This window comes from Rhododendron vialii, chromosome 8a, assembly GCF_030253575.1.
Source record: "Rhododendron vialii isolate Sample 1 chromosome 8a, ASM3025357v1".
NCBI classification, from domain to species: Eukaryota; Viridiplantae; Streptophyta; class Magnoliopsida; order Ericales; family Ericaceae; genus Rhododendron; species Rhododendron vialii.
In genome coordinates this window covers 29072797-29099560 of record NC_080564.1, presented here as the reverse complement: position 1 = coordinate 29099560, position 26764 = coordinate 29072797, and the positions used below count along the sequence as shown (strand labels likewise).

Here is a 26764-nt window from a genome sequence, read left to right as displayed (position 1 = left end):
ACTGAGTAAGGAGGAAAAAGCAAATTAGATGTATGTGTGAAATGCAGTCGAATTTAATGGTTTACGAGGAATCAAAACTAAAACAGGAAAAGTACTAAACCATGTGAAATGCAGTCGAATTTTAGAATTACACATGTGTCTAATTCTCACAAAAACATACTAGATATTTCACTAGTATATTCCAGAACTAGATATTTTCGGGTGCCAAAAACACTGTAGCATGCCTAGTTTGGCCAAATTAGAGTGCCAAAAATAGTGTAGCATACTCAATTTGGTTTTGGCACCCACAAAAATGACACCCATCATTAAAGATGCTCTTAGGAAAATAGGAGTTGGGGATGGGTTTTGAACCCTTACCAAATGAAGTGTCAATCTCCACCGATGGCAACGCTGCCCCTTTTCCAACCATCCATCTCTTTAAAGTATTCAATGCCCATATCAGTCGCTCTTTTGTCTCATTATTCAAATATGCAAACATAAGAGAGTAAGTTTTCATTGTGGATGTGATACCCACAACTTCCAAGAGTGGAATTCGATACTCATTACTCTTATACGTCGCATCAATAATCAACACGGACGGAAAATTGACAGATAGCTCTAGGCTTGTAGGATGAACCCAAAGAATATCTATGATTTCGTTGGTGTGTTCATTTGTAAGATAGTTGTAAATGTAATGTTTCTCGTTTAATTCATTCAAGATGTACCCAATAGGAGATAGACCCCCCAGTTGCTCTTTCTTATACTGTGCCTTCACATTGTAAATACTTTTGATTCATGTACTAATTGACGAGTCTTGTTGTCTCAGCAAATTAAGAATTTCTCGAGGCGCGGTGCTGCTAGACATGTCACGAACTAATTGCTGCTGGATTGGGGTCAACCTTGACGGGTACTCATGTCCCTCAAAACTTTCCGCTGGTTCATGGTTATGAAAACCTTTAACAACCTTCAAACTCCACATAACACCGTCTGGAGGTTGTGATACACCTCACAGCTTAAATGGGCAATCACATTTCTTAGTTCCAGTAATCCTTTGCATTGAATGCCCTTCCAATGGCGGTCTATACAATCCTCCCCTTTCACTAATAAGAATGCACTTTGGCATCTTGTTGCCCTTTATACTAGCAGATTTACTTATAACAATCACAAAACCATTTTCCTTGCCAACTCTCCGCACCCAATCTACCATGACAGCTCTAGTTTCAAATATCTATAACAAAAAAAATTAATACATATAAGCATAATGTAATATCCCGTATATTAAAAATATTGATTCTTGCATGTAAGCTTTAGGTGGCATATAAGTGAAGGTGTGTGCACGTGGGAAGCTGGTATGCTTGAAACATGACAAAATAAGTAACAAATGTAACACCCATAAAATACGAAAGTTTAATTAAAAGAATTAAATTTTCGAGTGTCTTGGACTCGAGAAGACCATGTTTGAAGCATCAAATGGGAAAACTTCCGAGTGGTTCATTAACCTATATGGTCCCAAGGTACTTCACTCTTTTATGCAGTCATTACTTATTTTGAGGTCTAAGAGCATCGACACTTCTTAAGAATTTTGAACTATAAAGTTGGAATCAGTGGGAGTTATGTTTTTTCCGTTTCCTGTATTCTGTTTTTTTGGTTGTGAATTGTATGCTATCCCCGTGGGATGGGAGATAGTAGGCCTAACCGCCTAAGGATTGATTGTTCCGTTTGGCTAGGGGATTTTATTCGGCTCATAGGGGCCTGTCTATATGCTATTTTGCTATTTTGGTATATAAGTTAATTTATAGGGGGAAAAAACATGTTAGTTACAAAAAGCGGCGCTAATTTTTGGTTGGCAAAACACATTTTTCTTTGTATCCCATTCTTTATTGAGTTGTAAATTCTTTTTATCTTTTCTAAGTGTAGTGGGTCTGTATATGTAATATCCTGTATTAAGAAAAAAAAAAGAAAGTTATTTCATATAACGAATTTATATTCTCATTCAGGTATTGGGTTTGTTATGTAGCATTAAGTTTTTAGCAATAAAAAGTAATGACTGGACTATTTGGATATATATGCATGGATAGTCTTAGTTGTCTAAAGTTAGGCTGAGTGTGTGCACGTGGAATAAAATGGTGAAGGTGAACTGTGGGCATACTTTTTCATGGTTTTGGCTATATATGCTTATAAGGATCTTAATTACAAGACAGACAATAGAAAGGCAAATGGCTAGAGATCGAGGGAGAAAGAGAGAGAGAGAGCCGTGAGACAGTGGTGACTCTTTCTTATGAGTTTCATGGTGGGATTATATCAGATGATAGGGCAATTTAAGGGTGAGTATGAGATACATATTTCTTGTATAATATTTCTTGTTCGAGTTGCTGCGGGAAAAGAAAAAAGAAACGTGGGTCTTTGGTCAAGAGATGAATCAATATGCAAATTTGGTTTTCTAATTTAATCAAAGGTACGTTATCTGAATCTGTATTTTATTAACTTTGAACTAATTAATCAATCATTATCGCATAGTATATGTTCTAATGTATCTTGCATTTTTAAACTGGATGGATCCACTTATCATGTCTGCGTGCTACTTAGCCTGGGGGCTTCCGATCGATGTTTTCTATTGAGATGTATACAAGATTAACAAAAATAAGTAACAAATATGTATAATAACAACAGTAATAACTAACTTGGTCAGTCGTAAATTCGGCTGTGTAATCACGCCCAACGTAGGAGTTGCTCTCCCCACAAGAAACATCATTCGTAATATTGTTCTCAACTGACCAACTATCCGAAAATAAAAAATTATACTGATCCATAATATTCTTTTATGAATTACGAAAATGAAATGAAAATTGAGGAAAATTGTGAGGATGTGATTACTCAAAATTGCTCTCAATCTCAATGTATGCAAGAGTACACCATCATCAGATTATATAGCCAAGGGAAATGTTGAACCATAGGCAAGTTGCCCTGCTCTGATCTGCAACTGCAAATGCAGCTGCTCTGCAAGTTGATAAGGTGCTCAACCATAGGTAAGTTGATAAGGTGCTCATCTTTAAATTTTTTTTCTCTGCAGGATAACTGATTACTCCTACTTTTTGCCCCACTGTAATGTTTAGTCATCAAACCCCAATTCACCTATGTGCTCCACGTTCAAAACTCTTCAAGGCTCAAATACACACAAAAGCACCACATGTACTACAAGGCACCGATTGCCTTTTCTTTCTTTTTTTTTTTTCGTTTCAACCAGTGGAAAGATTTAATTTTTTTTATCATTTTATCATAAATGGTCATAACTAAAATGATCAGGAAACTTTTTCTCTTTCCACTGGTTCAAACGGATTTAAATTTGAAACACATTTTTCAACCTCGTTAGACAGTTTAAATTACGAAAAAAATATAATTTTTCCGTTTTACATGATTTCTTTATCAATATTAGGCTCGTTTGATAGGTTTCGTTGTGTAGATTTCAAAAATATAAATTTTTTTAAAAAAAAATACGTGAAAAAAAAGTTATTAACATTTAAAATTTTATAAAAAAAATCGCAAGAGAGAGAGAGAGAGAGCGCACGTGGGTGGGGTGGGGTTAAAAGGAGAAATTATTCGTTGCCCTTGGGGCAACACACAGGTGGTGCCTTCCACCAATTAGAATTTGCTCAACTGAATTTGTGTTAGACTTCTGCCGGGGGAGGAGAAATTATTCGTTGCCCAAACGGATTAAAATTTAAATTTGGAACACTGACACACGTTTTTCTCTCCCACTACACACAGCCTTCTCTCTAAAATAAATTAAGTGTTCCAAAATTCAATCCGTTTGAATGGGTGAGAATATTTTATTTTTTTGATCATTTAATTCTAAAGGGTCATAATTAAATTTTGACTATAGGGCTCTCGTTGATTAACTCTAAGAAAGTCGTAGAATCAAATATCTCTTAGGACTAACCAACGAGAGCCCTAGAGTCAAAATTTAATTATGACCATTTAAAATTAAATGATTAGAAAAATAAAATCTTCTCACCCATTCAAACGGATTGAAATTTGAAACACTGATAAGCACCCGAGAATGTAATGTAGGGTGCGCTAGTGTCTAGTTTTAGTTTAATTTAAGTACTAATTAGTTATTGTTAACGATATTTGCTTGTAGAGTATTCTAGTTCTGTTTTGTAAGTGAATTGCCAAATAAAGGAATTTTTAAGGCTAAGGCACGTCACAAGCTCAGGCGAGAAGTGACCCGACGTCCAGTGCAAGGCAAGACCAAGGCAAGGCGAGGCAGGCCAAATCGCTGAAGATAACAGCCTCGGCATCGATGGGATGTATTATGTTACATCGATGCCGAGCCCCTTAGAGGTCCAGTTCCTTACCCACCTCGGCATCGATGGGATGTATTACTTTACATCGATGCCGACCACCTTAGCAGCACAGCTTAAGCCCATTGCCATCGATGCCGAGGGCTTTAGGGGCGAATCTTCAGAGCATCTCACAGTATATTCTGCGCGTGGATCCCCGGAGTATAAAAGTTTGTGACATCATTTTGTACAAACAAGTAGAATAGATTGAGTAGTACAATTTTTTAGATCTAGAATAGATTTTGAATTTCTTTGTATTGTTTTTGAGTGTTCTTCATTTTCAGTTTTGAATATTTTAATTTCTGCCTTTAGTTGTTAGTTTTTGATATTGTCGCTTTAATTAAAGTTATTGCTTTACTCTCGATCTATCTTAATCTCTAGTTTATTTCAAGTCTTGTTATTTTATTATGTTAAGTAGATTTTTGCTTGCTCTTGTCTCTCTAGATATGGGTGAGTAGTTTTCCAAGGTTAGGTCATGGGGTGATTAGCACCTCATGGCTCAAGTAGAATTGCGTTTTTCACCATAAAGTTTAAACCTTTGGTTTCGATCATTGATGTGGGGTTCGGATTTATTTGTCAAATCGCTAAGGTGTTAATCTCCTTGATCATGTTTAGGTAGGAGCATCGCCTACCTACCACACATGATGCTTGGAGCTTTGTCGCACGAGGCATTTGCTAAATAGATTTTAGAGCTAGCTTGGTGATCGAACCATTCTATTTTTCGATTCGGGAACCTTAATTGTGTATCCTGAACTGCGTATTCGGGAAAGAAATGCAGTTTTAACTTGAGTCATGAGTGTTAGTAATTCCTAGACGTAACCTGTCTTTTATCTTAGTTTATTAGCTTTTCAATTTAGCCCCATTTTAATTTCCACTACGCACGTAAAACCAAGTTGGATGTCTAAAAGCCGAAAGCCCTTACTTACATCTACAAATTCAGCAAAGCCGTATTAATTTTTTCCTTGGGTACGATTCCGGACTTTCGGATTATTATACTTCAACTGACGTATTAAGCTCTACGCTTGGGGCGTTATTCCTTATATCGGAGCAAACGAAGCATTTTTGGCACCGTTGCCGGGGATTTCTTATTATGGCTTTCTTGGAGGTTCGACAAACCACTGTAAGTATCCCGCTTTCGTTAAGTAGTACTAGTAGTAGATTAGTGGTTCATGGTTTGGTAGTTTGTATTTAGTTTGGTGGATACCTCTAACTTGGTTTTGCTAAACTTGAGGTATAACGAAGCCAGGCTAAATATCGAGTTTGTTCTTAGTTAGTTTAACGTAATTAATTTAGTTAGTTAGTTTAAATTTGATTGCATTGCTTAACCGAGGTGGTGGCATAACCCCTCGCATATTCTGTTTGTTGAGTTGAGGTGGCGGCATAGCCTCTCCAGTCTGGTAGTTTGTTGGTAGTTAGTTAGTATTTGTGTTAGTTTATGCCTGTTTATCGAAGCCTAATTTCCAATCGGCTTCATCGTTCTTCTTCACCGCCAAGAATCCGTAGCATTGCCAGGGCGTATCCTGCCCACTCTCCGCCTCGCAAATTAAATCGCAATCGCAAAGGCCCAATGGCCGAAGAAGTTCCAGTTCGTACTCTACGTGATTATCTGAATCCAGAACGGGCTCCTCAAGTATCTCCTATCGTTATTCCGACTCCGATCGCTGGGAATGTATTTGAATTCAAAGCTGAGTATCTTCGGATAATTCCAGAATTTCGGGGGCGAGAATTGGAGGATCCTTATTTGCATATCCGGGAGTTCGAGAATATTCTACACTGTTTTGTTACAGTTCCAGGGCAACTTGATCAAGCCCGCTTGAAGTTGTTCCCATTCACTCTCAAAGACAAGGCGAAACAATGGTTCAATTCTTTGAAGCCACAATCTTTGCGTAACTGGGGAGAAGTTCAGGATGCTTTCACCACTAAGTTATTTCCAGCCAGCAGGACAAAGTTACTTATCGATCAGATTCAATGTTTCAAGCAAAGGGATGGAGAGACTTACCACAATTATTGGGAGCGATACAAGGACTTGCTTATGTCGGTTCCTCATCACAACCTTCCGTTGTATCTCCGAGTCAACTATTTCTACACAGTGTGTTCTCAAGAGAGTAAACAACTTCTGGATACTATGGGTGGAGGTGATTTTATGGGAAAGACACCGGAGAATGCTTGGGATTACTATGAGCCATTAGCTGAGAAGACCCAATCTTGGCAGTTTGCAGATCCAGGAGATAGAGCAATGTTCAATCAAGGTCCTACAGGTTCAGGAAAATTCTCTATTGCGGAGCATACAGCTTTTGAAACTCGTTTGGAGGAGATTGCTCGAAAACTTGACAAGTTGAAATTAAAGAGTGCTCAATCTCAAGAAGTAAAAGCAGTGCGCCAAGTGGAGGAAGTTTGTGTTATTTGTGAGATTGTGGGCCATTCTACCGAAGCGTGCCCCAATATTCATGCTCTTAAGAATGTGATTAATGGGATTGCTCCAGAAGAAGTACATGCAGTGCAACGCTTTGACCCTTATTCTCAATCTTATAATCCGGGGACAAGACAACACCCAGCTTTCCATTGGAATCAATCTAATGAAGGAAGTTCTTCTCTAGTTCCACCCCCCGCTCCTCAAATGCCTTGGAAGCAACCTCAAAATGCTTTCCGGTTCCCTCAAGCTCAAGGTCCGCCTGGTTTTGCTTCTTCTGGTTCGTTCCCACATCCAAACCAATTTCAACAACAACCTGCTCAGTTCCACCAACAACCACCAAAGCGTTCTTGGGAAGATCAATTTAGTGCTCTTTTGCAATGTCAAACTGCTATCAACGAGTAACAAACTCAGATGATGAATGATATCAAAAACCAGTTAGGCAAGTTGACAACTACAGTGGGTTTGTTACAACAAGAGAAAGGGAAGTTTCCTACTCAACCTCAACCTAACCCGCAAACGACGTCTACTCTGCCAAATTCTTAAGGTCTCCACTTTGCTAGCTCTTCGGTGACTTTCCCCGAGCAAGCAAAGGCTATTATTTCACTTCGGAGTGGAAAGACAGTTGACAATCAAGTGGTGATGCCTCCGGAACCATCTTATTTGCCTCCTCCTATTGATCGTTCAATTCCAACATCAACCCTTGGGGAATCTCTCAAGGAAGCAAGCAAGGAGACTCTTGAAGAAGAAGAAAAGGGTAAAGGCAAGAACAAGGAAAGTATACTGGACCCTCAAGTTATTCCAACACCGGCTCCGTATCCTAATCGTTTGAAGGCTTTGGCGAAACCAAACTATAATGCGGAGTTGCATGAATTATTTAATCAGGTGAAGATCAACATTCCTCTCATGGATGCAGTCAAGCAAATTCCCTCATATGCCAAGTTTCTTAAGGATTTGTGTACTCGGAAGCGCAAGCTTAATATTCAAAAGAAGATATTCCCTACTGAGCAAGTGAGTTCTATCATTCAAACGAATATCGCGCCTAAGTACAAAGATCCGAGGAGCCCTACTATCGCTGTCACAATTGGAGGGAAGCATATTGAACAAGCTTTATCGATACTCTTATAGAAGAACACGTGGATGAGTTGCTCTATAGTGATCCTTTGGAAGTTGCTCCTACAACCGAAGAGGCCGAATTTCTCGAATCTTCCGAAGTGAGGTATTTGCATGCGTTGCTCAATGAGGAGGATGAAGCGTGTCCCATAACCTTTTGGACTCCAAAATTTGAAGAGTTTGAAGAACTACCCCCAATAGAGAAGAAGGTTCTTCCCTCTCTTGTGGATGCCCCTCTATATGATGATCCGGGGGGAAAATGCCTCAACGCTAAAGTTGTCTCTTTCGATCTCCCGTATCTTAATTCTTCCCCGGAGGACTTACTCCTTGCTCACAAGATGAACATGCTTGAAACGTCAGGCATCTACTATGAAGATCCATTGGAAAAACCTCTCACCGCTAAGAAAATAGATGCCGAAGTGGATTACTTGTATTCGTTGTTGGCTAAACATGATGCTTATGGACCAATCTTTGAAGAGTTAGAGCCCATGGAAGCTACAATTGTCCCTTCGAGTTCTCCTTGCCTTGATCCTCTCACCGCTAAAGAAATGAATAGCAAGGTAGATTTCTCACACTCTTTGTTAGAAAAGCAAAATGCATGTGAGCCTATTCTTGAGAAGTTACCAATCATAGAACCAATTGATTTTCTTGGTGTTGACAATTTTCTTGTGGTTTATCATCCTTATATTGTAGATTTGGTCAACAAATTGAAAATTGATTTTGTTTAGGCTATGCACTTTGTGGAACTTAAGTTTTTAAAACGAATTCGGCAATTGCTTTACTGAAAGTAACTTATCTTGTGGCATGGTCGAGTTCAATTTTTGACAAAGAGTGTAGCATGGGGTGTTATGTTTATTATACTAGCTCTTAATGGCATAATAACTATTCGAAACCATCATGTGGATGAACATATTTTCTCTCTCTTTCACTCATTGTAACTCTTTTTCTCTCTCTCATTTTTTTTCATTTTCGACGGTCTAGTATAGCCACCCATTTCTTACCCCAATGATAAGAGATGAGAAGAAAAGTATGACTCGTGAGATCGTGTGATGATCGGGTGGTGCATTGCATTTCATTCTGTTTTGCATGTTTTTATTTGTTTTGTGTATTTTCTTCGTGTTTTCTTTACCTTCTGTCTTTTCACTTTTTGTTTTGTTTGGAAGCCGGATAACACGGGCTGGTGGTTCTAATGTCATTTATTTTGTGGAAAGCGTCCTCTTAAGTCTTCTGCAGGGTTTATTTGCTACCACACTAGCCTTGGCAGTTTGGGTCTAAAGCCCGAGTGAGTGAGGCGTTCAGGAGCCCTAAGCATGGGTGCGGCTAAGTGCCGCGGTTGTTAGTCTGATAAAGCTGTGGATATGGCCCAATGTGACTAGCTGTGGTTCCGAGTTGGCAGAACCGAAGGAGTAAACCCTGGAAGCATTTAATTTGGCTGGAGGAAGACATTGACATAAAATTCTCCAACTTGGTTGAGGTATTTAGGAATTGACATTCCCTTTGGACGGTACATTCGCACACTTTTCCTCTCTTCGCTCTTGCTCTTAATGCTATGAGGGCATAGCATTGCTTTAAGTTGGGGGGAGGAGTTAGCTTATGTGCTATTTGTTTGCATTTTTGTGAAAATTTGAAAAATTCAAAAACATTGAAAATTAAAAAATCCAAAAAAAAATGAGAAAAATGAAAATTTTCAAATAAATAAATAAAGGGTTTTACTTGCAATCCTTCCTTTTATCATGATTTTTTGTTTTTTTTCATGGCTTATTGCATGCTCAATAATTGTTAGTTGAAAAGAGTTCGTAGCAATCCTAAGAAATTTTGTGCTTATCAATTTGCATGCTTAGTTGACAATTGAACAGTTTTAGGTGTTGAGTTAAGTTTTTGAGCAAGTTTTGGCCCATATCCCCATCTTTCAATAAAAATGCTTGTAGTTAGGAGAATAATCGCATGTCCATCTCTAATTGTGTTTGAATGTAGATTTTCAATCATTTTAGAATCCAAAGTGCACTTAGGAAAGGATACAAGGCATTCTTTGCATGATCATACCACATATGTATCACCTCGTCCTACTTTGCATCCTGTCTTTTCCCGTTCTTTGCTTAAACTTAGGTAATCGGATGTTTGGAGGGTTGCGTGAAAGTGGTTTTCAATGATTCAAGGAGATTTGGGGGTGGTGTGAATGTGATAAAAGTGATTGGAATGCAAAAAAAGCAAAGAATTGATACATGATTCCCTATCTTTCCTCTCTCACTACAAAAGCAAAAGCCCCAAATTTTCACCTCCCTCTCCAAAAAACCCCAAAATTGGCTCCAATATTTCTCTCACTACAAATTTCACCTAAAATGACCCTATTCCTCAAAGAAAGGAGATCAAAGAAATGTTATGAAAGAGCAAAAGTGAATTCGAAAGAGGGTTGAATACTTTGATAAGAGAATTGGTTTGACTTATGGGCTAGCATACATTCCGGATGAGAAAGAATCCGATGGAAATGGAGAGCTCGAGGCACAATATCATGAAAAGCCGGATGAGGATGGTGACTATGTGTAATGGAGTCAGTGGTAGTAGTTTGAGTTTGACTTTTCTAGTAGTTTTCTTTATTTCTTCTTCGTAGCTTTGTTTGGTGCTTAGCCGGCATGTAATCATATCTTGGGTAATTTAGGGTCGGTAGTGGCCAAGGGTAGATGAACCATGCTAGCATATGGCCACTACACTTTTTGTAGTCCCTTTTCTTTTGTATCCAAGGTCATTACAAGCTAATGAAATCCTTAGTTGATCCTTAGTGCATGGATTCCTTAATGTTTGACTGTCTGATATTTTCATATTTAGTTGCATGGTATGCTTTCCTTTCATTGATAATTGCATAACTAGTTAATGGCATGCTTTCCTTTCGTTATCCAACTTTCATCTGTTAGTTGTTAATTCTATTGAATAAAGTGCTTCGTTGTTTAAGGCATGGTATTTCTTGTTCGCTTTGCCTGATTGTCGAGCACTTGTTCGGTGGATATGGATTAGTTTGAATTCGCAAGTTTTGTGTCCCGTATCCTCCCATTGTTCAAGGACACAAACCGTTTTAGCTTGCTTTTTAACTTGCTTGATACTTAGCCTGTTTAGTTGGATGCTGAAAATGTGAGTTGTAGAAATGAAATAAAAAGCCGGTTTGTTTGAACTCTTGCTAGGTTACAGAATTGAGCAGGTTCTAAGTTGTGAATTCGGAAAGATTGCATAGTTGCTAGTTTTTTAATTTTCTGCATTTTGTTCGCTAGGGACTAGCAAACCTTAAGTTGGAGAGTGTGATAAGCACCCGAGAATGTAATGTAGGGTGTGCTAGTGTCTAGTTTTAGTTTAATTTAAGTACTAATTAGTTATTGTTAACGATATTTGCTTGTAGAGTGTTCTAGTTTTGTTTTGTAGGTGAATTGCCAAATAAAGAAATTTTTAAGGCTAAGGCACGTCACAAGCTCAGGCGAGAAGTGACCCGACGTCCAGTGCAAGGCAAGACCAAGGCAAGGCGAGGCAGGCCAAATCGCTGAAGATAACAGCCTCGGCATCGATGGGATGTATTATGTTACATCGATGCCGAGCCCCTTAGAGGTCCAGTTCCTTATCCACCTCGGCATCGATGGGATGTATTACTTTACATCGATGCCGACCACCTTAGCAGCACAGCTTAAGCCCATTGCCATCAATGCCGAGGGCCTTAGGGGCGAATCTTCAGAGCATCTCACAGTATATTCTGCACGTGGATCCCCGGAGTATAAAAGTTTGTGACATCATTTTGTACAAACAAGTAGAATAGATTGAGTGGTACAATTTTTTAGATCTAGAATAGATTTTGAATTTCTTTGCATTGTTCTTGAGTGTTCTTCATTTTTCAGTTTTGAATATTTTAATTTCTGCCTTTAGTTGTTAGTTTTTGATATTGTCGCTTTAATTAAAGTTATTGCTTTACTCTCGATCTATCTTAATCTCTAATTTATTTCAAGTCTTGTTATTTTATTATGTTAAGTAGATTTTTGCTTGCTCTTGTCTCTCTAGATATGGGTGAGTAGTTTTCCAAGGTTAGGTCATGGGGTGATTAGCACCTCATGGCTCAAGTAGAATTGCGTTTTTCACCACAAAGTTTAAACCTTTGGTTTCGATCATTGATGTGGGGTTCGGATTTATTTGTCAAATCGCTAAGGTGTTAATCTCCTTGATCATGTGTAGGTAGGAGCATCGCCTGCCTACCACACATGATGCTTGGAGCTCTATCGCACGAGGCATTTGCTAAATAGATTTTAGAGCTAGCTTGGTGATTGAACCATTCTATTTTTCGATTCGGGAACCTTAATTGTGTATCATGAATTACGTATTTGGGAAAGAAATGCAGTTTTAGCTTGAGTCGTGAGTGTTAGTAATTCCTAGACGTAACCTGTCTTTTATCTTAGTTTATTAGCTTTTCAATTTAGCCCCATTTTAATTTCCACTACGCACGTAAAACCAAGTTGGCTGTCTAAAAGCCGAAAGCCCTTACTTGCATCTACAAGTCCAGCAAAGCCGTATTAATTTTCCCCTTGGGTACGATTCCGGACTTCCGGATTATTATGCTTCAACTGACGTATTAAGCCCTACGCTTGGGGCGTTATTCCTTATATCGGAGCAAACGAAGCAAACACTTAATTTTTCAACCTGCAGTTTATATATTACTCCCTCCGTCCCAAAATATTTGATATAGTGGATGCCCGTGCCTGAAGGCACGGCACAACGTATTCTTAACCCAAAAGTGAATAGAATTTGAGAAAATAGAAAAGTAATACATGACAATAGGTACCCCATTTTGTTAAATTTCAAGTGAGCCCGTGTACGTTAGAGCACAATCGAAGTCCAAGAAAAATCAAGCTCAACGTAATAATTTATTAACTCCAACACGTGCAATAAGACCCCATGCACGCCCCTTCACGTTTTATAGGCACAACATAAACAATGATGCCAAAAGCCCCAAAATTATCTTGGCAGAGAGGAGAGGAGAGGAGAGTTGAGTAACCCATAGCAGCTATATCAACTACAACTTCACGGCAATCATCAATAAAGTAACATATTCATATCATCAGATTGTTGGGGCTAACATATTCATATCTCTTTGAGGCATTGTTGGTATTGAGTACTCTCTGCAACTCCCTGCAAGTGGGCGATGGAGCCCCCAGGATTAGTTAAGGTGCGTGAAAATTGGTATAGATATATGAGTTATCAAAAAGGAAGTACATGAAAGGAAAATAAAAATGTTCTTTTTTCTTTCACCCAGTAACAAATAACGTCTTGGAATACAAAAAAAGCTTTAGGTCTTTACCCTTGAATCCTTAAGGATTGACCGAAACCAACAATGGATCAGAATTATAATCAGAACCTCAATTATATTTGTAACATCTCAATTCGGGTCAATACAATATTGATCATAATTTAGCGAATCAAAATCTGACCGAAAATCGGTCTCACAAATTCCTAATCCCACAATTAACTCATAATAAGTAGTAAAGCCTTCATTGTAGATAAGCAAGATTTGTATTAACAAAGAATAAGAAGACATGTACAATTACGCAGGTCATACACAAAGCCATACACATTTAGGAATATAAAAATCAATATCATCGCAAACCAAACCACTAATTCAATTAACACAAATACTGTCATGACCATAGAAAAGCTCCAAAATCAGTATCGTGGATTTCGTGATTGCCCATGCCTAAATGTATGACACAATACGCCGATTAAAAAAACAAAGGCGCGACACAACATTTTTTATTACAACTTTAAAAAATTATCCATGGAGAGAAACAGTGTACTACTCTAGACAACATGACATGAAATTGCGTCAAAATATCTAACCTAGAGAGAGGGAGAGAACGTGCAAAAACATTAGAATAACGAAAAAATAAAAAGATTTGGTTATCTCTTGTTCTCACAAAGTAGAGGTAATGACCCTCTCTTTTTCTCCAATCAAGGTAGGAAGGAAGCTGATTTCTTCTCTTCTTAGAAAAGCTTACGAATTAGATTATTAAGGAAAACGTAGATTCATTGTTGAAGGAAAACATACTACTCCGTTTTAAGGAAACAACGTAATTATCGACTTTAAAAAACAAAGAATGTTTCCTTTTAGTATATGAATCAAAAAAGGTTTGTTTCGTTTTTGAATTTTAAAAAATCAACCTAAAAGGAAATTATTGAGTTGGATGTAGAAAAATTAAATAGGAAAACCTTTTTAAGGAAACAACGTAAAAGCAATTAATTGAAAAGATTTATCGGTCATAAGGTTAGGGGAGTTTATATTAGGAAGTACTCTCTCGATTAGACGGCTACAACTAACATGAAATATTGATCGGACAGTTGTAGAGGGTGCTGGATTTATATGTATAGACAAAAACTGCTCTATTTTATAATATAGATTTTTCGATATTCGCGCCGTTCTTTAAACTCTTATATCTCCCAATTTATGATATTTTTTATAATTTTGAAAACTTTGTATTATAGATCTAATCGAGAACTATCAAACAAGATCCATGTTGCATATTGTTGGAGATTCACATTGGAAGATACAAACGATTGAAAACTGACACAAATATCGAAAAAGTCCAAATAATATGGGACGGAGGGAAGTAAAAAATATGGTTAAAAAATTAAGTGCTCCAAATTTCAATCCGTTTGAATAGGTGAGAAGATTTTATTTTTCTAATCATTTAATTCTAAAGGGTCATAATTAAATTTTGACTATAGGGCTCTCGTTAATTAACCCTAAGAAAGTCGTAGAATCAAATATCTTTTAGGACTAACCAACGAGAGCCCTATAGTCAAAATTTAATTATGATCCTTTTAGAATTAAATGATTAGAAAAATAAAATCTTCTCACCCATTCAAACGGATTGAAATTTGGAACACTTAATTTTTTAACCTGCAGTTTATATATTAAAAAATATGGTTAAAAAATTAAGTGCTCCAAATTTCAATCCGTTTGAATAGGTGAGAAGATTTTATTTTTCTAATCATTTAATTCTAAAGGATCATAATTAAAGTTTGACTATATGGCTCTCGTTGATTAATCCTAAGAAAGTCGTAAAATCAAATATCTCTTAGGACTAACCAACGAGAGCCCTATAGTCAAAATTTAACTATGACCCTTTAGAATTAAATGATTAAAAAAATAAAATCTTCTCACCCATTCAAACGGATTGAAATTCGGAGCACTTAATTTTTTAACCATATTTTTTAATATATAAACTGCAGGTTGAAAATTTAAATGTTCCAAATTTCAATCCGTTTGAATAGGTGAGAAGATTTTATTTTTTTAATTATTTAATTCTAAATGGTCATAATTAAATTTTGACTATAGGGCTCTCGTTGGTTAGTTCTACGAGATATTTGATTTTATAACTTTCTTAGGACTAATCAACGAGAGCCTTATAGTCAAAATTTAATTATGACCTTTTAGAATTAAATGATAAAAAAAATAAAATATTCTCACCCATTCAAACGGATTGAAATTTGGAACACTTAATTAATTTTAAAGAAAAAACTGTGTGCAGTGAGAGAGAAAAACGTGTATCGATGTTCTAAATTTAAATTTTAATCCATTTGAACAACGAATAATTTCTCCTTAACTAAAGAAATCTGACATAAATTCAGTTGAAAAAATTCTAATCGGTGGACCACGTGTGTGTTGCCCCAAGGGCAACGAATAATTTCTCGGTTAAAAGAGTCAGTCTCTGCCGTGTCAGGGGGCCTGACACGGGGGGGTGCGATTAGTAATTCGCCTCTCACTCTGCTCAGCAATGGCGGCTTTGACAGTACCAGACAACCTAACCAGAGACCAATACCTCTACCTGGCCAAACTCGCCGAGCAAGCCGAGCGCTATGAGGAAATGGTCAAGTACATGGAAAACCTCGTCCTCATCTCCACCCCCGCCGCCGAGCTCACCGTCGAGGAGCGCAACCTCCTCTACGTCGCCTACAAGAACGTCATCGGCTCCCTCCGCGCCGCCTGGCGCATCGTCTCCTCCATCGAGCAGAAGGAGGAGTCGCGCAAGAACGAGGACCACGTCGCCCTTGTCAAGGGCTACCGGTCCAAGGTCGAGTCCGAGCTCTCCTCGATATGCGCCGGGATACTCAAGCTGCTCGAGTCAAACCTCGTGCCGTCGGCCTCCGCCGGCGAGTCGAAGGTGTTCTATCTGAAGATGAAGGGCGATTACCATCGGTATATGGCGGAGTTCAAGGTTGGGGACGAGCGGAAGGAGGCTGCGGAGGACACCATGAACTCTTACAAGGCTGCTCAGGTAGTTACATACTCTTTGAGTGCTAGGGTTTTGGATCAGTGTTTCATGGAAATTGTGAAGTTAGTGCTTAACTTCTAGTTGCTTGTGTAGTTAAATGTGTATGTATGTTTTCTGTCCATTTTAAACAATTTAGCTCTGAGACCCTGCCAATGGACTGTGGGGTTGGTCCCCACGATAAGTCAAGATGCCCTGGCCTGGGTATCTGAGGTATCAAAATAGAAACAATAAGAAAACAATTTAGCTTTGCAATTCTAGGGTTTTGGGCGGCTTAATGATCTGAGTGTTGTGATTTTGAATATTAGGGTTATGAATAACTATTTATGTGGAAATTGTAAATTTAGGTCTTAATTTACAATTAGTTGTGTACGTTTTGGGTTTGTAATTCTACGGCGACTTGAGTCTTACACAACATGTATTTCAGCAAGAAAGTAGTTTGTGAATAATTTAGTTGTTAGATTGAGTGTTGTTTATCTAGCAATGAATATCAAGGTGTATAACACATTTAGGCTCTTGATATATATAGGTTGGAGTTGGGTTGGGGTGCAACTATTATGGATTGAGAATTCAGATTTACAATTCTAGGGTTTTGGCCGGCTTAGACTTAGACATGAGGTATTTAGGCGAGAATGTTGTTTTCCTATACAGTATAGTTGTTAACTTGTTGCGGATTGAGAATTTATGTTTCAGAGTGAGTGATAGCGTGTATATTAGGGTTTTGAATGAGTGTGTGTGGAGATTGTGAAGTTAGGGCTTAATTGAATACATTGTAGCTTTGTGATTCTTGGGTAGCTGAGTCTTATGCATTATAGATTTTAGGCGAGAAAGTAGTTTTTCTGTGTGATTTATTTGTTACAAATTGGGTGTTCAGGGTTAATCTAGAAATGAATATCATCACACATTTAGGCTCGGGATAGATATGTTCGAACAAAACTATATAGTGAGTTCCTACTGAAGAAATAGCTAAGATGTTAAGTTTGGTTTCAAGCTAAGATGTTAAATTGGATGTTGAGTTTTTGAGGGGAACTATGTAGTGAATTCGGCGGAAGAATAGTGTGATATTAAGTTTGAGGTTTGTGGCAAAGACGTTCAGTTTGAAATGTTGATTTCCCATTGTTTGTTGTGAAGGATATTGCACTGGCTGATCTGGCTCCTACACATCCAATAAGGCTGGGGCTTGCCCTCAATTTCTCAGTGTTCTACTATGAGATTCTAAATTCATCTGATAAAGCTTGCAGTATGGCAAAACAGGTATACTCCAATCTGATATTTATTATTGCAAAGTTTGTTAATTTTGTTTATTTCTGATGTGTATTCTGATTTTGAATTGGCATTATTACCTTATCTTTGTGATGGTGTAAATTCATTATGAGAAGACTTGGATTAGGCCTTGTATTGTTAATGGCTCATCGGGCAATTGATTTTATGGTCGTGAAAGAATTTTTCTAAGAGACATATTTTGGCAAAGAGATCTTTTATCATCTTGGATTTACTTATTTAGTTGCTTTGTATGCAGCATCTTTCTGTTGACCTTATTTTATTCAATTAGGATTTATCAGGTTGAACATTCAGCATAATTCGGATGAGGGCCCCAAAGTTTAATTATATGCAAGAATGAGTTTTGTAATGTGAAGCATACTTCCTCAGTTGTTTCGTGTCGTTATTCTATAAACCTGATAATATCAACGTTTACATCTCCATATTTTTGTGGAGGTGCCAGAAGAGTTTACAGCTCTGGTTTTCACATTCTGAAAAAACAAGCGATTGTTTAAGGAAAACAGGCAAAGTTATGTAGCAATCCAGTTGTTCTATTTCAAAGTCTGATGTTAAGAACTGTATATATTCCTAGGTATTATGCCATGTTCCAATATGAGTTACAAGCAGCGGTAGAAATGGTTAGTGGCCCAAATTCTGGAATATACATGATTATTAAATACAGGCAGCGCCATACACAATCCTTTATTTCTTCATTTAGGTCATACTGGCATAAATTGCGGCAATCTTGTGAATTAAATTGATCTACCGCAAGCTCCTTAAATGGGTAACTCTCCATGCTGGTCTTGCTAGCTTATGTTCAGGAATGAGTAGATTTGTAAGAATCCAGATTTCTATGATTTAGTCTGAATGTGTTAGTTACTTCTTTGTACATGCAAAGATTTTAATGTTTGATGGTATGAACTTTCATGGTGAGAACTTGAATTATATGCAGGCCGGGGAGTAGGGAATGTTGGTTCTCCTCCACTTACTTCTCTTCTAGATTTTGACCACAAGTTGTTGGGAACTTGAAATTAATTGCTTGGGATCGGGCAAAAAAAAAGGGGAGGGGGGGGGGGGGGGGGGGGGGGGGGTGGATTGGAGGTAACGCAAAGGGTTAGCTCAATTGGTAAAGAGGGTGGAGGTGAATGCCTGACAGGCATAAGTCTCTAGTTCGACTCCCACTAAGGGGGAAATCCTCAGGGTACTTTCCCCTCAAGGAAAAACTTGTACCAAATAGTTGTGGAAGGGGCTTTGGTTTTCAGTGCTGCCACGCAACCTATTAGGTTGTAGCAGGTGGAATCGGCTTTGTATTACCGAAAACAAATAAGATTGGATGGGAGTGGATTTTTCTTGCCCCGCCCATGATCCTTGAGTGTTTTACATTCCCTTGTCCTGGTCCTGATCTCTAATCCATCTCCCCCATCCTTTTTTCTCTAAGTTTGTAAGGTTACCTTTAAGACCAAGCACTAGGTTGATCACAAATAGAAATATCTATTATCAAACTAAATAGTGGGGGAGACAAAACCCCAAATAGCCCTTCAAATGGCTCAAAGAGAGAGATTGATTTTATTGAAAGGTGATAACAAGAACTTTTTCTGATCAACAAAACAAGCCAGGCACCAATAAAAGCTACCCCTATTGGTCACCAATTGTTTGGTATTCTGTCCCAAATCAGCCCCATAACCTTTGAAAGAGAGGCATGAATCTGACCCTAATGGGGCAAAGGTGGGATGGATGGATGTGAATTGTGATGTGTCTTTCTGTTTGGCAGAAATAATTGTTAGGAAATGGAGGCTTGTGGAATCGATAGAAGGATTCATGGAGGCTTGTACCCTTTATCTTTGGCTCATTACCGTAAACTTACAACGAAGTTCTCTATTTTTTGTTTGTGCACATGCTGGGCCCAGTTGGGCATATTTTACTCATTTCCTAGGTTTGTAGACGAGTCCTCTACATTGGTGTTTTATTAAATTACATACATGTTATGACAGCCATGAAGTATAGGATAATTAAACCAACAAGCGATAAAAACAAGGACACAAAGATTTGCGTGGTTCCGCTCAAGCACAAAGCAAGAACGTACTCCACGGGCGAAAAGCGAGAGAGGGTTTACTATGAACAAGGAGGGATTACAAAAAGCTGGCTATACACGAAACTCTCAACGAAGCACCAAACGATATTCAAGGACAAATCTGTGGTGGAACCCGAAGGAGCACAAACCATTGGTGGAACCCAAAGAGACAACTCAAAATCCTAATATCAAGCCCAAACAACAAAAGGAACAAAAAACTCCAAAATTACACCCAAAGGAGCCTCTCCTTAATGGACCCAAAATGGACAAATCATAGGAACCCCTCAAGGTCCCTATTTATAGGAAAGCACTAAAAGTAAACCTAGACTGACTTGGAATAGGAATTCTAGTCAAATAAGCCAAAACGGACTTAAACAAGGAATTCTAGTCACTTTCCAACAAATCTCCTCCTTGACTTGAGTTCCTTGGTATCCAACGCCATAGAGCAATTCTTTCGCAAAACAACTCTTCTCCAAACACCCCCCACAGGGCAATCAAAGCCTATGAGCATCAATCAAGCCCAAGGAACTCGTGAACTTGACAACAAGACTAGTATGCAAAAACTGCATACGCCAAAACTCCAAAAGGGCAATAAACTTTGGTAGACGCAGTCTCCTCCTCAACCTCTCGCCAAGAACACTCTTCTTCTTCCCAAACAAAGCCTTGTATAATTCTTGTTGAACTAGCAAAAAACGCATCTTCGCAAGCCATAGACTGGCGCTGCTACTTTGCCCACCAAACTTCTCAATGCGTGAACTTGACAACAAGACTAGTATGCAAAAACTGCATACGCCAAAACTCCAAAAGGGCAATAAACTTCGGTAGACGCAGTCTCCTCCTCAACCTCTCGCCAAGAACACTCTTCTTCTTCCCGAACAAAGCCTTGTATAATTCTTGTTGAACTAGCAAAAAACGCATCTTCGCAAGCCATAGACTGGTGCTGCTACTTTGCCCATCAAACTTCTCAACTTCGTATCAAGCTGTCATTATTGCAATTGAAAAACGGTCACAAAAAAACCAAGAGCACAGTAGAAAAAACTCAGATACCAGTTTGTTATGACATCCCCGAAGTAGAGAATAAACAAACCAATAAGCTATGAAAACGATACAAAGATTTACGTGGTTTCGCTCAAGCACAAAGCAAGAACGTACTCCATGGGCAAAGAGCGAGAGAGGATTCACTATGAACGAGGAGAGATTACAAAGAGCCGGCTATACCTATAACTCTCAACGAAGCATGAAACGATATTTAGGGACAAATCTCTGGTGGAACCTGTAAGGGAGCACAACCCCTTGGTGGAACCCAAAGAGAAATCCTAATGTCAAGCCCCAACAACAAAAGGAACGAAGAACTTCAAAATAACATCCAAAGGAGCCTCTCCTTAATGGACCCAAAAGGGACAAACCTTAGGAACCCCTCAAGGTCCCTATTTATAGGAAAGCACAAAAAATAAACCTAAACCGACTTGGAATAGCAATTCTAGTCAAATAAGCCAAACATACTTAAACAAGGAATTCTAGTCACTTTCCAACAATGCACAAAACAGAAATGATTGCTTGGATGAAACAATAGAAATGGTTACTCCGCCATCCTTTTGTTGGTATGTTTTCTTTGGCTAGCGTTTACAGTTAACACAAAATGGATGAAGTTGTGCTCAGTTGTGATTGCTGAAATTGTATCTCATTGACTATGTTGCATGGGATGTGCTATGAGTATAGGTGCGGGTACGTGAACTTGATAAAGCTTAGATCTTTGGATATTGGAATACGTGTCCAAAATGTGGGTACGGATATGAGGACACATGTTGAACACTTGTAGTGTATTGCTATAGTGTGTTTTTTCTTCGAAGAGATGTAAATTGTTTAGAAATGTAGGTGAACACAAACAAGATCAAGGAAGAGTTTTGGATTCTTCTTCTTTCCCATCCGTGTGGGAGGCGATAATGCTTCTTTTTCTTCAGCTATGTTAAGACTTGGAGGATTCAAGTGCCAAGATTGGGTTCATATGTCGGACACATGTCCCACATCCTTTTCCATGTCATACGTGTGTTGGACACGAGTACCGTTGTTAAATTTAAAGGATTTATGTAACAGTGTGCATTGATAAGATATTTGTAGTTGCATTGTGGCAATTACTCTTCCTTAATATGATTTCCTTAACACAATCATGCTTAGCATTTAGCGATGTTCTATTATAACCTTTGGGGTTATTGCCACTTGTGTTGAAATGCATTGTGAAGTGTTTCCAACAAGTGTCTCTAACATGCCGATCAGGAAAAAACCAAGTGTCTCTAGCATGTGCGTGTTATGTTCCCTCTTCCAGGAGTGAAGTTAACCAACGTGTTATTTTTCCCCAACCAAAACTGAAGTTATCATAATTGAGAGTTATCCTTAGTCTGCTTCTTACATGTGCATATATGGAGCTGCTATAAATTGCAGTCGAGTCTGGTATTGTACGAATGCTTTCCTTTTCCATAATACTGCATATCAGTCTTCTTTTGAAGTCGCTCTTATCATTATGCGTTTATGTGCAGGCATTTGAGGAAGCAGTAGCTGAACTTGATACTTTAGGTGAGGAATCGTACAAGGACAGCACCCTCATCATGCAACTGCTAAGGGACAATCTCACTCTTTGGACTTCGGACATGCAGGTCAGTGCCTCTCTATCTGTGTTTTTGGGTGTGGCTGTGTGTCTCACGGTCAATGTTTGCAGAAAGTAAATTTTAGGACATAATTCATTGTGATTGCAGAACTAGGCTGATAGAGGATTTTAACATAAATTTGATTTGACTCACGCAGGACCAGATAGAGGAGTCCTAAAGATCTTCAAGTTGAAGGGTTTTTATCTTCTTTGAGAAGAGGTGGGCTTCGAATGTCATTTGTTTTGTGCTGACTAATCGTGATTTGATTTGGACTGGTAATCAGCCAATGAATTGATGATCCATACTAGGACTAAAACCTGCTTTATAATGTTATTTGGGATGCAGGATGCTCTTTTGGAAGTACGCTATATTTGCCTTTTCCTGCATCTGATGGCAGTTCATTTTGACTGCTTTCCCCCCCTCACACTACGGCTCTATGGTAGAAAAATTAGCCCCAACACTGACAGACTGAACGGTAATGGTCTCTACATGATGCTTTGGCTCGATTTCAAAAAGCTATATTGTGTATCTGATAAACTGTTAAGTTTAGCCGTCGGCGTTTCAGTGGCTAGGTGTTCTGGATATATACCCTGAATATGAAGGAACTTCAGACTTTCGGTGCATTTGTTGTCGTACAACAGTATAGTATGGATCCTTCCACGACTACATCACTTGTCCTTATCGTCATCACCAACACCAGCCCTCGTCACCTCCATCTATCTACCCCCTCTCCCCGCTACAACCACCACCACTGCCACCATCGCCATCTCTTGCCCACACTACTACATGTAGTCACTACCTTTTCACCACTACCGCCTTCGCTACAACTACCTTCACCAACACCACCGCTAGCCACCTTGATCCCTATCTCTCTACCACTCCACTAACTTGCAACCCCCACCTCTCTACCGCCACACCATGGCCTGCCATCTCTTCATCACAAACATATGCCAGACATTAATAAATTAAAAGAGAATAACTGAAAGTAATAGTATTCAGAAGTCATTGATCTTTGTATCGAATTATTTATTTTAATTCAGTCGTAATTTTTTTATTAAACAACTTTTCAACTTACAAACTTGAGTATTCTGTTTTCAACTCTTAAATTTTTAATTCTTAGTTTTTAATTTTCGGTTATATTCATAGATTATATATCCTTTCAACACTCAATTTTTACAAAACATGAGGTATACAGTACACAGAAAGTGTGGTGAGTGTAGTGACCACTTTTCTATCCCAAGTCTTAATAGAGCTAGCACCAAAAAAAAAGAGGAAAGGAGAATCTCCTACAACTGGTTTATGTTGCTAAAGCATGAGCTGAGTGGATATCCTTGCGGGAACCTTCGCGAGCCTATAGAGAGTCGATCAATTCGGAATTCTTCTAGGAAAGGCGCCACAAATAACTTGTCTGGGCTATCAAACACTGCCATTTGCAAGACGGCATCAATACGGTAAAAGGAAAATGGCCAACTTCAAAATTATGAGAATGACACTGTCTAAAACAAGGAGAAGAAGAGCCATTTGTTTTGCCTGCTGCAGGTTAGAGCTAGAGCGAGGATATGAGACTCGACTAATGAGAGAACCATACGGACGACTAGCAGTAAACCCGATGCTACTCCAAAGTTTTCTTTCCTTCCAACCCCATCAACCACCAATGTGACGGCATTGAGCGGCAAGGATCTCCATCTCGGGATACTAGCACGAAACCAAGGAAATTTCTGCTGGCTCAGAGGGGCTAGGGTGAAAAGAATTTGCAGTACCAGATCACAGAATATGTCATCACTACTAGTCCAGCAAATTAAGCATGATCTTATTTCATTCTTTATGCCACTCGAACCAAACGTCATAGTTGGACTTCGTAAGGAAACAGAGTTGGATTGCAAAGTGCGCCAACCAAACATCAGTATTGGTTTCGAAAGCATGAAAAGGCAGTCCTAGGTTATTAGGAAAATGCGAACGACCATCCTTCGGACGGTGGATAATATGTAGAAAGTTTATCAATATATGAGAAAAGTGTTTTGAAACGTGAGAAGGTGTATTAATATCCGTGAGATGTGTATTATGATTCTAACTTGGTGGACATTTTCTATGCATATTATCCACAGCCTAGTGTGCGGTGGTCTGCCGGACCCTCACTATAAATATAGTAGTTCCTACTGGGAGTTGGCATGTTTTGAGTGTAATAGTGCATTTTATTATGGGAATTGATTTTGCCACTCCCTTTTTTATTAACGCCACTCCACTGCAAGTGTATTTTTACACCAAAAATACACTTACAAGGGAGTGACGTTAACAAAAGAGAGTGGCAAAATCAGCATCCTTTATTATTCCCACAACTTACATATTTTTTTGCAGATTGACCATGAGCTTGCCCAATAGGGACAAGAATCCCTGATCTAGTACAGTAGACTTTTTTCCCCCTCTCCCAGATACCCCAGCCTACTCCGTATAACTTTGATCATGTAGCCAAATCAAACTAAACACAGCCTTAAGTCTCAATTAATTGGGATTGAGTACGTGAACTTATTCTTTTCATTAATTATATAAAGCTCAATCGAGGTCATCGTGTTCTGTAATACTCAAAACACCTAGATCCTTTTGAACAACTGCATCTAGTGTCAATTTCGGCTTACCCCTCCCTTTATTGTTACCCTCAATGTACCGTAACAATATTACTCCTCCTAACAATGCGTTGGTCGATCTATAATAGATAAGTCAAAAAACCACCTTGGTCTATTTTCTCTTATCTTACCTTGTATCAGTGTTACCTTCACCATTCCATGAATGTTCTCGTTTCTAATTCTATCTCATAATTGACAAATATAATTCATATATAGCTCTAATGTCTTATAATTATAATCTTAATGAAAAGACATTGCTAAGTTATTAGGAAAATGCTAACCACAGCTCTTAGGGCGGTGATAATGTGTAAAAAGTATAATATTCGATGTCTAAAAAAAATGTTTTGATATCCGCAAAGGTGTATACTGTATTGAAATTCTAACTTGTTTGACATTACATATCCAAATTTATTTATTTTTTAACTTATTCAAAAAAAAAAAAACCTTATTTGACATTATATGCGTATTATCCACGATCTAGTTTGCGGTGGTCGGCAATACCCTTGCTATAAACATAAGTAGTTGCCCAACTTAGAGTTAGCATGTCTTGAGTGTAAGAGTGCAATTTATTATTCCCATAACTCACATTTTTTTTTAAAAGATTGACCATGACTTGCCCAATAGGGACATGAATCCCTGATCTAGTACAGTAGACTTTTCCCCCCTGCCCCCACTTTTTCCCTCCCATCTACCCCACGCTACTCAGAATATCTTTGATCGACATAAAACCAAATCAAACTAAACACAATTAATTGGAATCTGTTATATGAATCTATTTTTTTTCATTAAGCTCTATCGAAGGCAGCGTGTTCCGTGATACTCAAATTAATATATCTTTCTCTCATCTTATATTGTATTGGCATTCTCCTTACCATTCCACGAATGTTCTCATTTCTAATTCTATCTCATAATTGACAAATATAATTGATATGTAGCCCCACTATCTTATAATTATAATCTTAATGACCAATTAGAATATCTTATTGAACCCCAAGGGGTTCGCCTGGGTTTTTGGTGTTTGCTCGGTCTCGGGTTCGATTTTCCTTGCAAGTAACTCTTAGAGCCAATGACGGAGGCAGAATTTAACTAAGGGGGTGACACTATTCAATTCGGGTTCACTAGTATATGTTTCTGTTTTGGAAATGCAGGGTGTCCCGCGTAGGAATGGCAGCGGAGCGGGGTGGGTTTTTGCATTCCCCGACCCGAAAATCATCACCCGGCCCTGCCCCGACCCTGACCGGGTTTTATTGGGTACCCCCGTTCCCGCCCCTGCCCCATAAAAATTTAAAAAATTAAAGTAAAAGTAAAAAAGTAAAAAAAAAATGCTAAATAAGAATAAAAATTATCTAGAAAATAAAAATTTTGAAATTATTTTTGTGTCTTTTGGTATCGCGGTTTTATCTGAATTTTTAATTGCAATCAATATTTTAGATACTTCATTCAATTTCTTTATGTGTAGAATTTATTATAAATATTTGAAGAAAACTTTTTTAAAAATCCACTAAACACCAATAAATATCAAATTTTATTTCTTTTTTAAATTTAATTAGGCTACTTGACAGTAAAGAGACATTATTTTTTGGATTAATGCTAACAAAATGAAAGAACATGTATATAAGTATATATACATATATAAATAAATAATATATATATACATATATAAATTATATATATACACACACACACACACGCCGGGTCGAGGTTGGGGCGGGGCACTTTCGCCCCGAACCCGGGCGGGTTTGGGAATTTTTACCCCAACCTGATACCCGAAAATGGGGTGGAAAACCCGCCCCGATCGGGGTGGGGTGGGTACGATTGTCATCCTTAGTCCCGCGTGGGATTGAAATGGCCATCAAGAATTGCTGGTAAGAAAAATCGAACCTGAAACTTTATAAATGAGCAAACTTTTAAGTCTCAAGTCAAGACAACTTGGTCAATCCCTTGGTTTCACTAGTATATGTTACATATTGTTGGTAGTAATACGAAGAGAAAAATGTAAAATCGGAGTTTGTCTTGGGCTTTAACTTTTTTTTTTTT

At 38.3% G+C, this 26764-nt stretch overlaps 2 protein-coding genes and 1 long non-coding RNA gene across 4 annotated transcripts in view; 2 read left to right on the top strand and 1 right to left on the bottom strand.

Annotated features, from left to right (window-relative positions):
• The first annotated feature begins 6214 nt into the window (after positions 1–6214).
• LOC131335929 (cinnamoyl-CoA reductase CAD2-like) overlaps positions 6215–26764 on the top strand; it is an 86584-nt gene continuing 66034 nt past the window's right edge. For both annotated transcript variants that reach the window (XM_058371495.1, XM_058371493.1), the window contains exon 1: positions 6215–6219. The gene's annotated coding sequence lies outside the window, so the exon portion shown is untranslated. The remainder of the gene's footprint in view (positions 6220–26764) is intronic.
• On the top strand, positions 15513–22729 carry LOC131335930 (14-3-3 protein 10-like). The gene is made up of 5 exons (XM_058371497.1): positions 15513–16139; positions 17265–17387; positions 21999–22115; positions 22264–22325; positions 22452–22729. The coding sequence occupies exons 1-4, from the start codon at positions 15639–15641 to the stop codon at positions 22282–22284; spliced, it is 762 nt and encodes a 253-aa protein (XP_058227480.1). The 5' UTR covers positions 15513–15638; the 3' UTR covers positions 22285–22325; positions 22452–22729.
• Positions 22377–24869, bottom strand: LOC131335933 (uncharacterized). The gene is made up of 3 exons (XR_009202683.1): positions 22743–24869; positions 22576–22683; positions 22377–22487 (listed from the first exon to the last, which is right to left on the bottom strand). It is a non-coding gene; the product is annotated as an uncharacterized LOC131335933 (long non-coding RNA).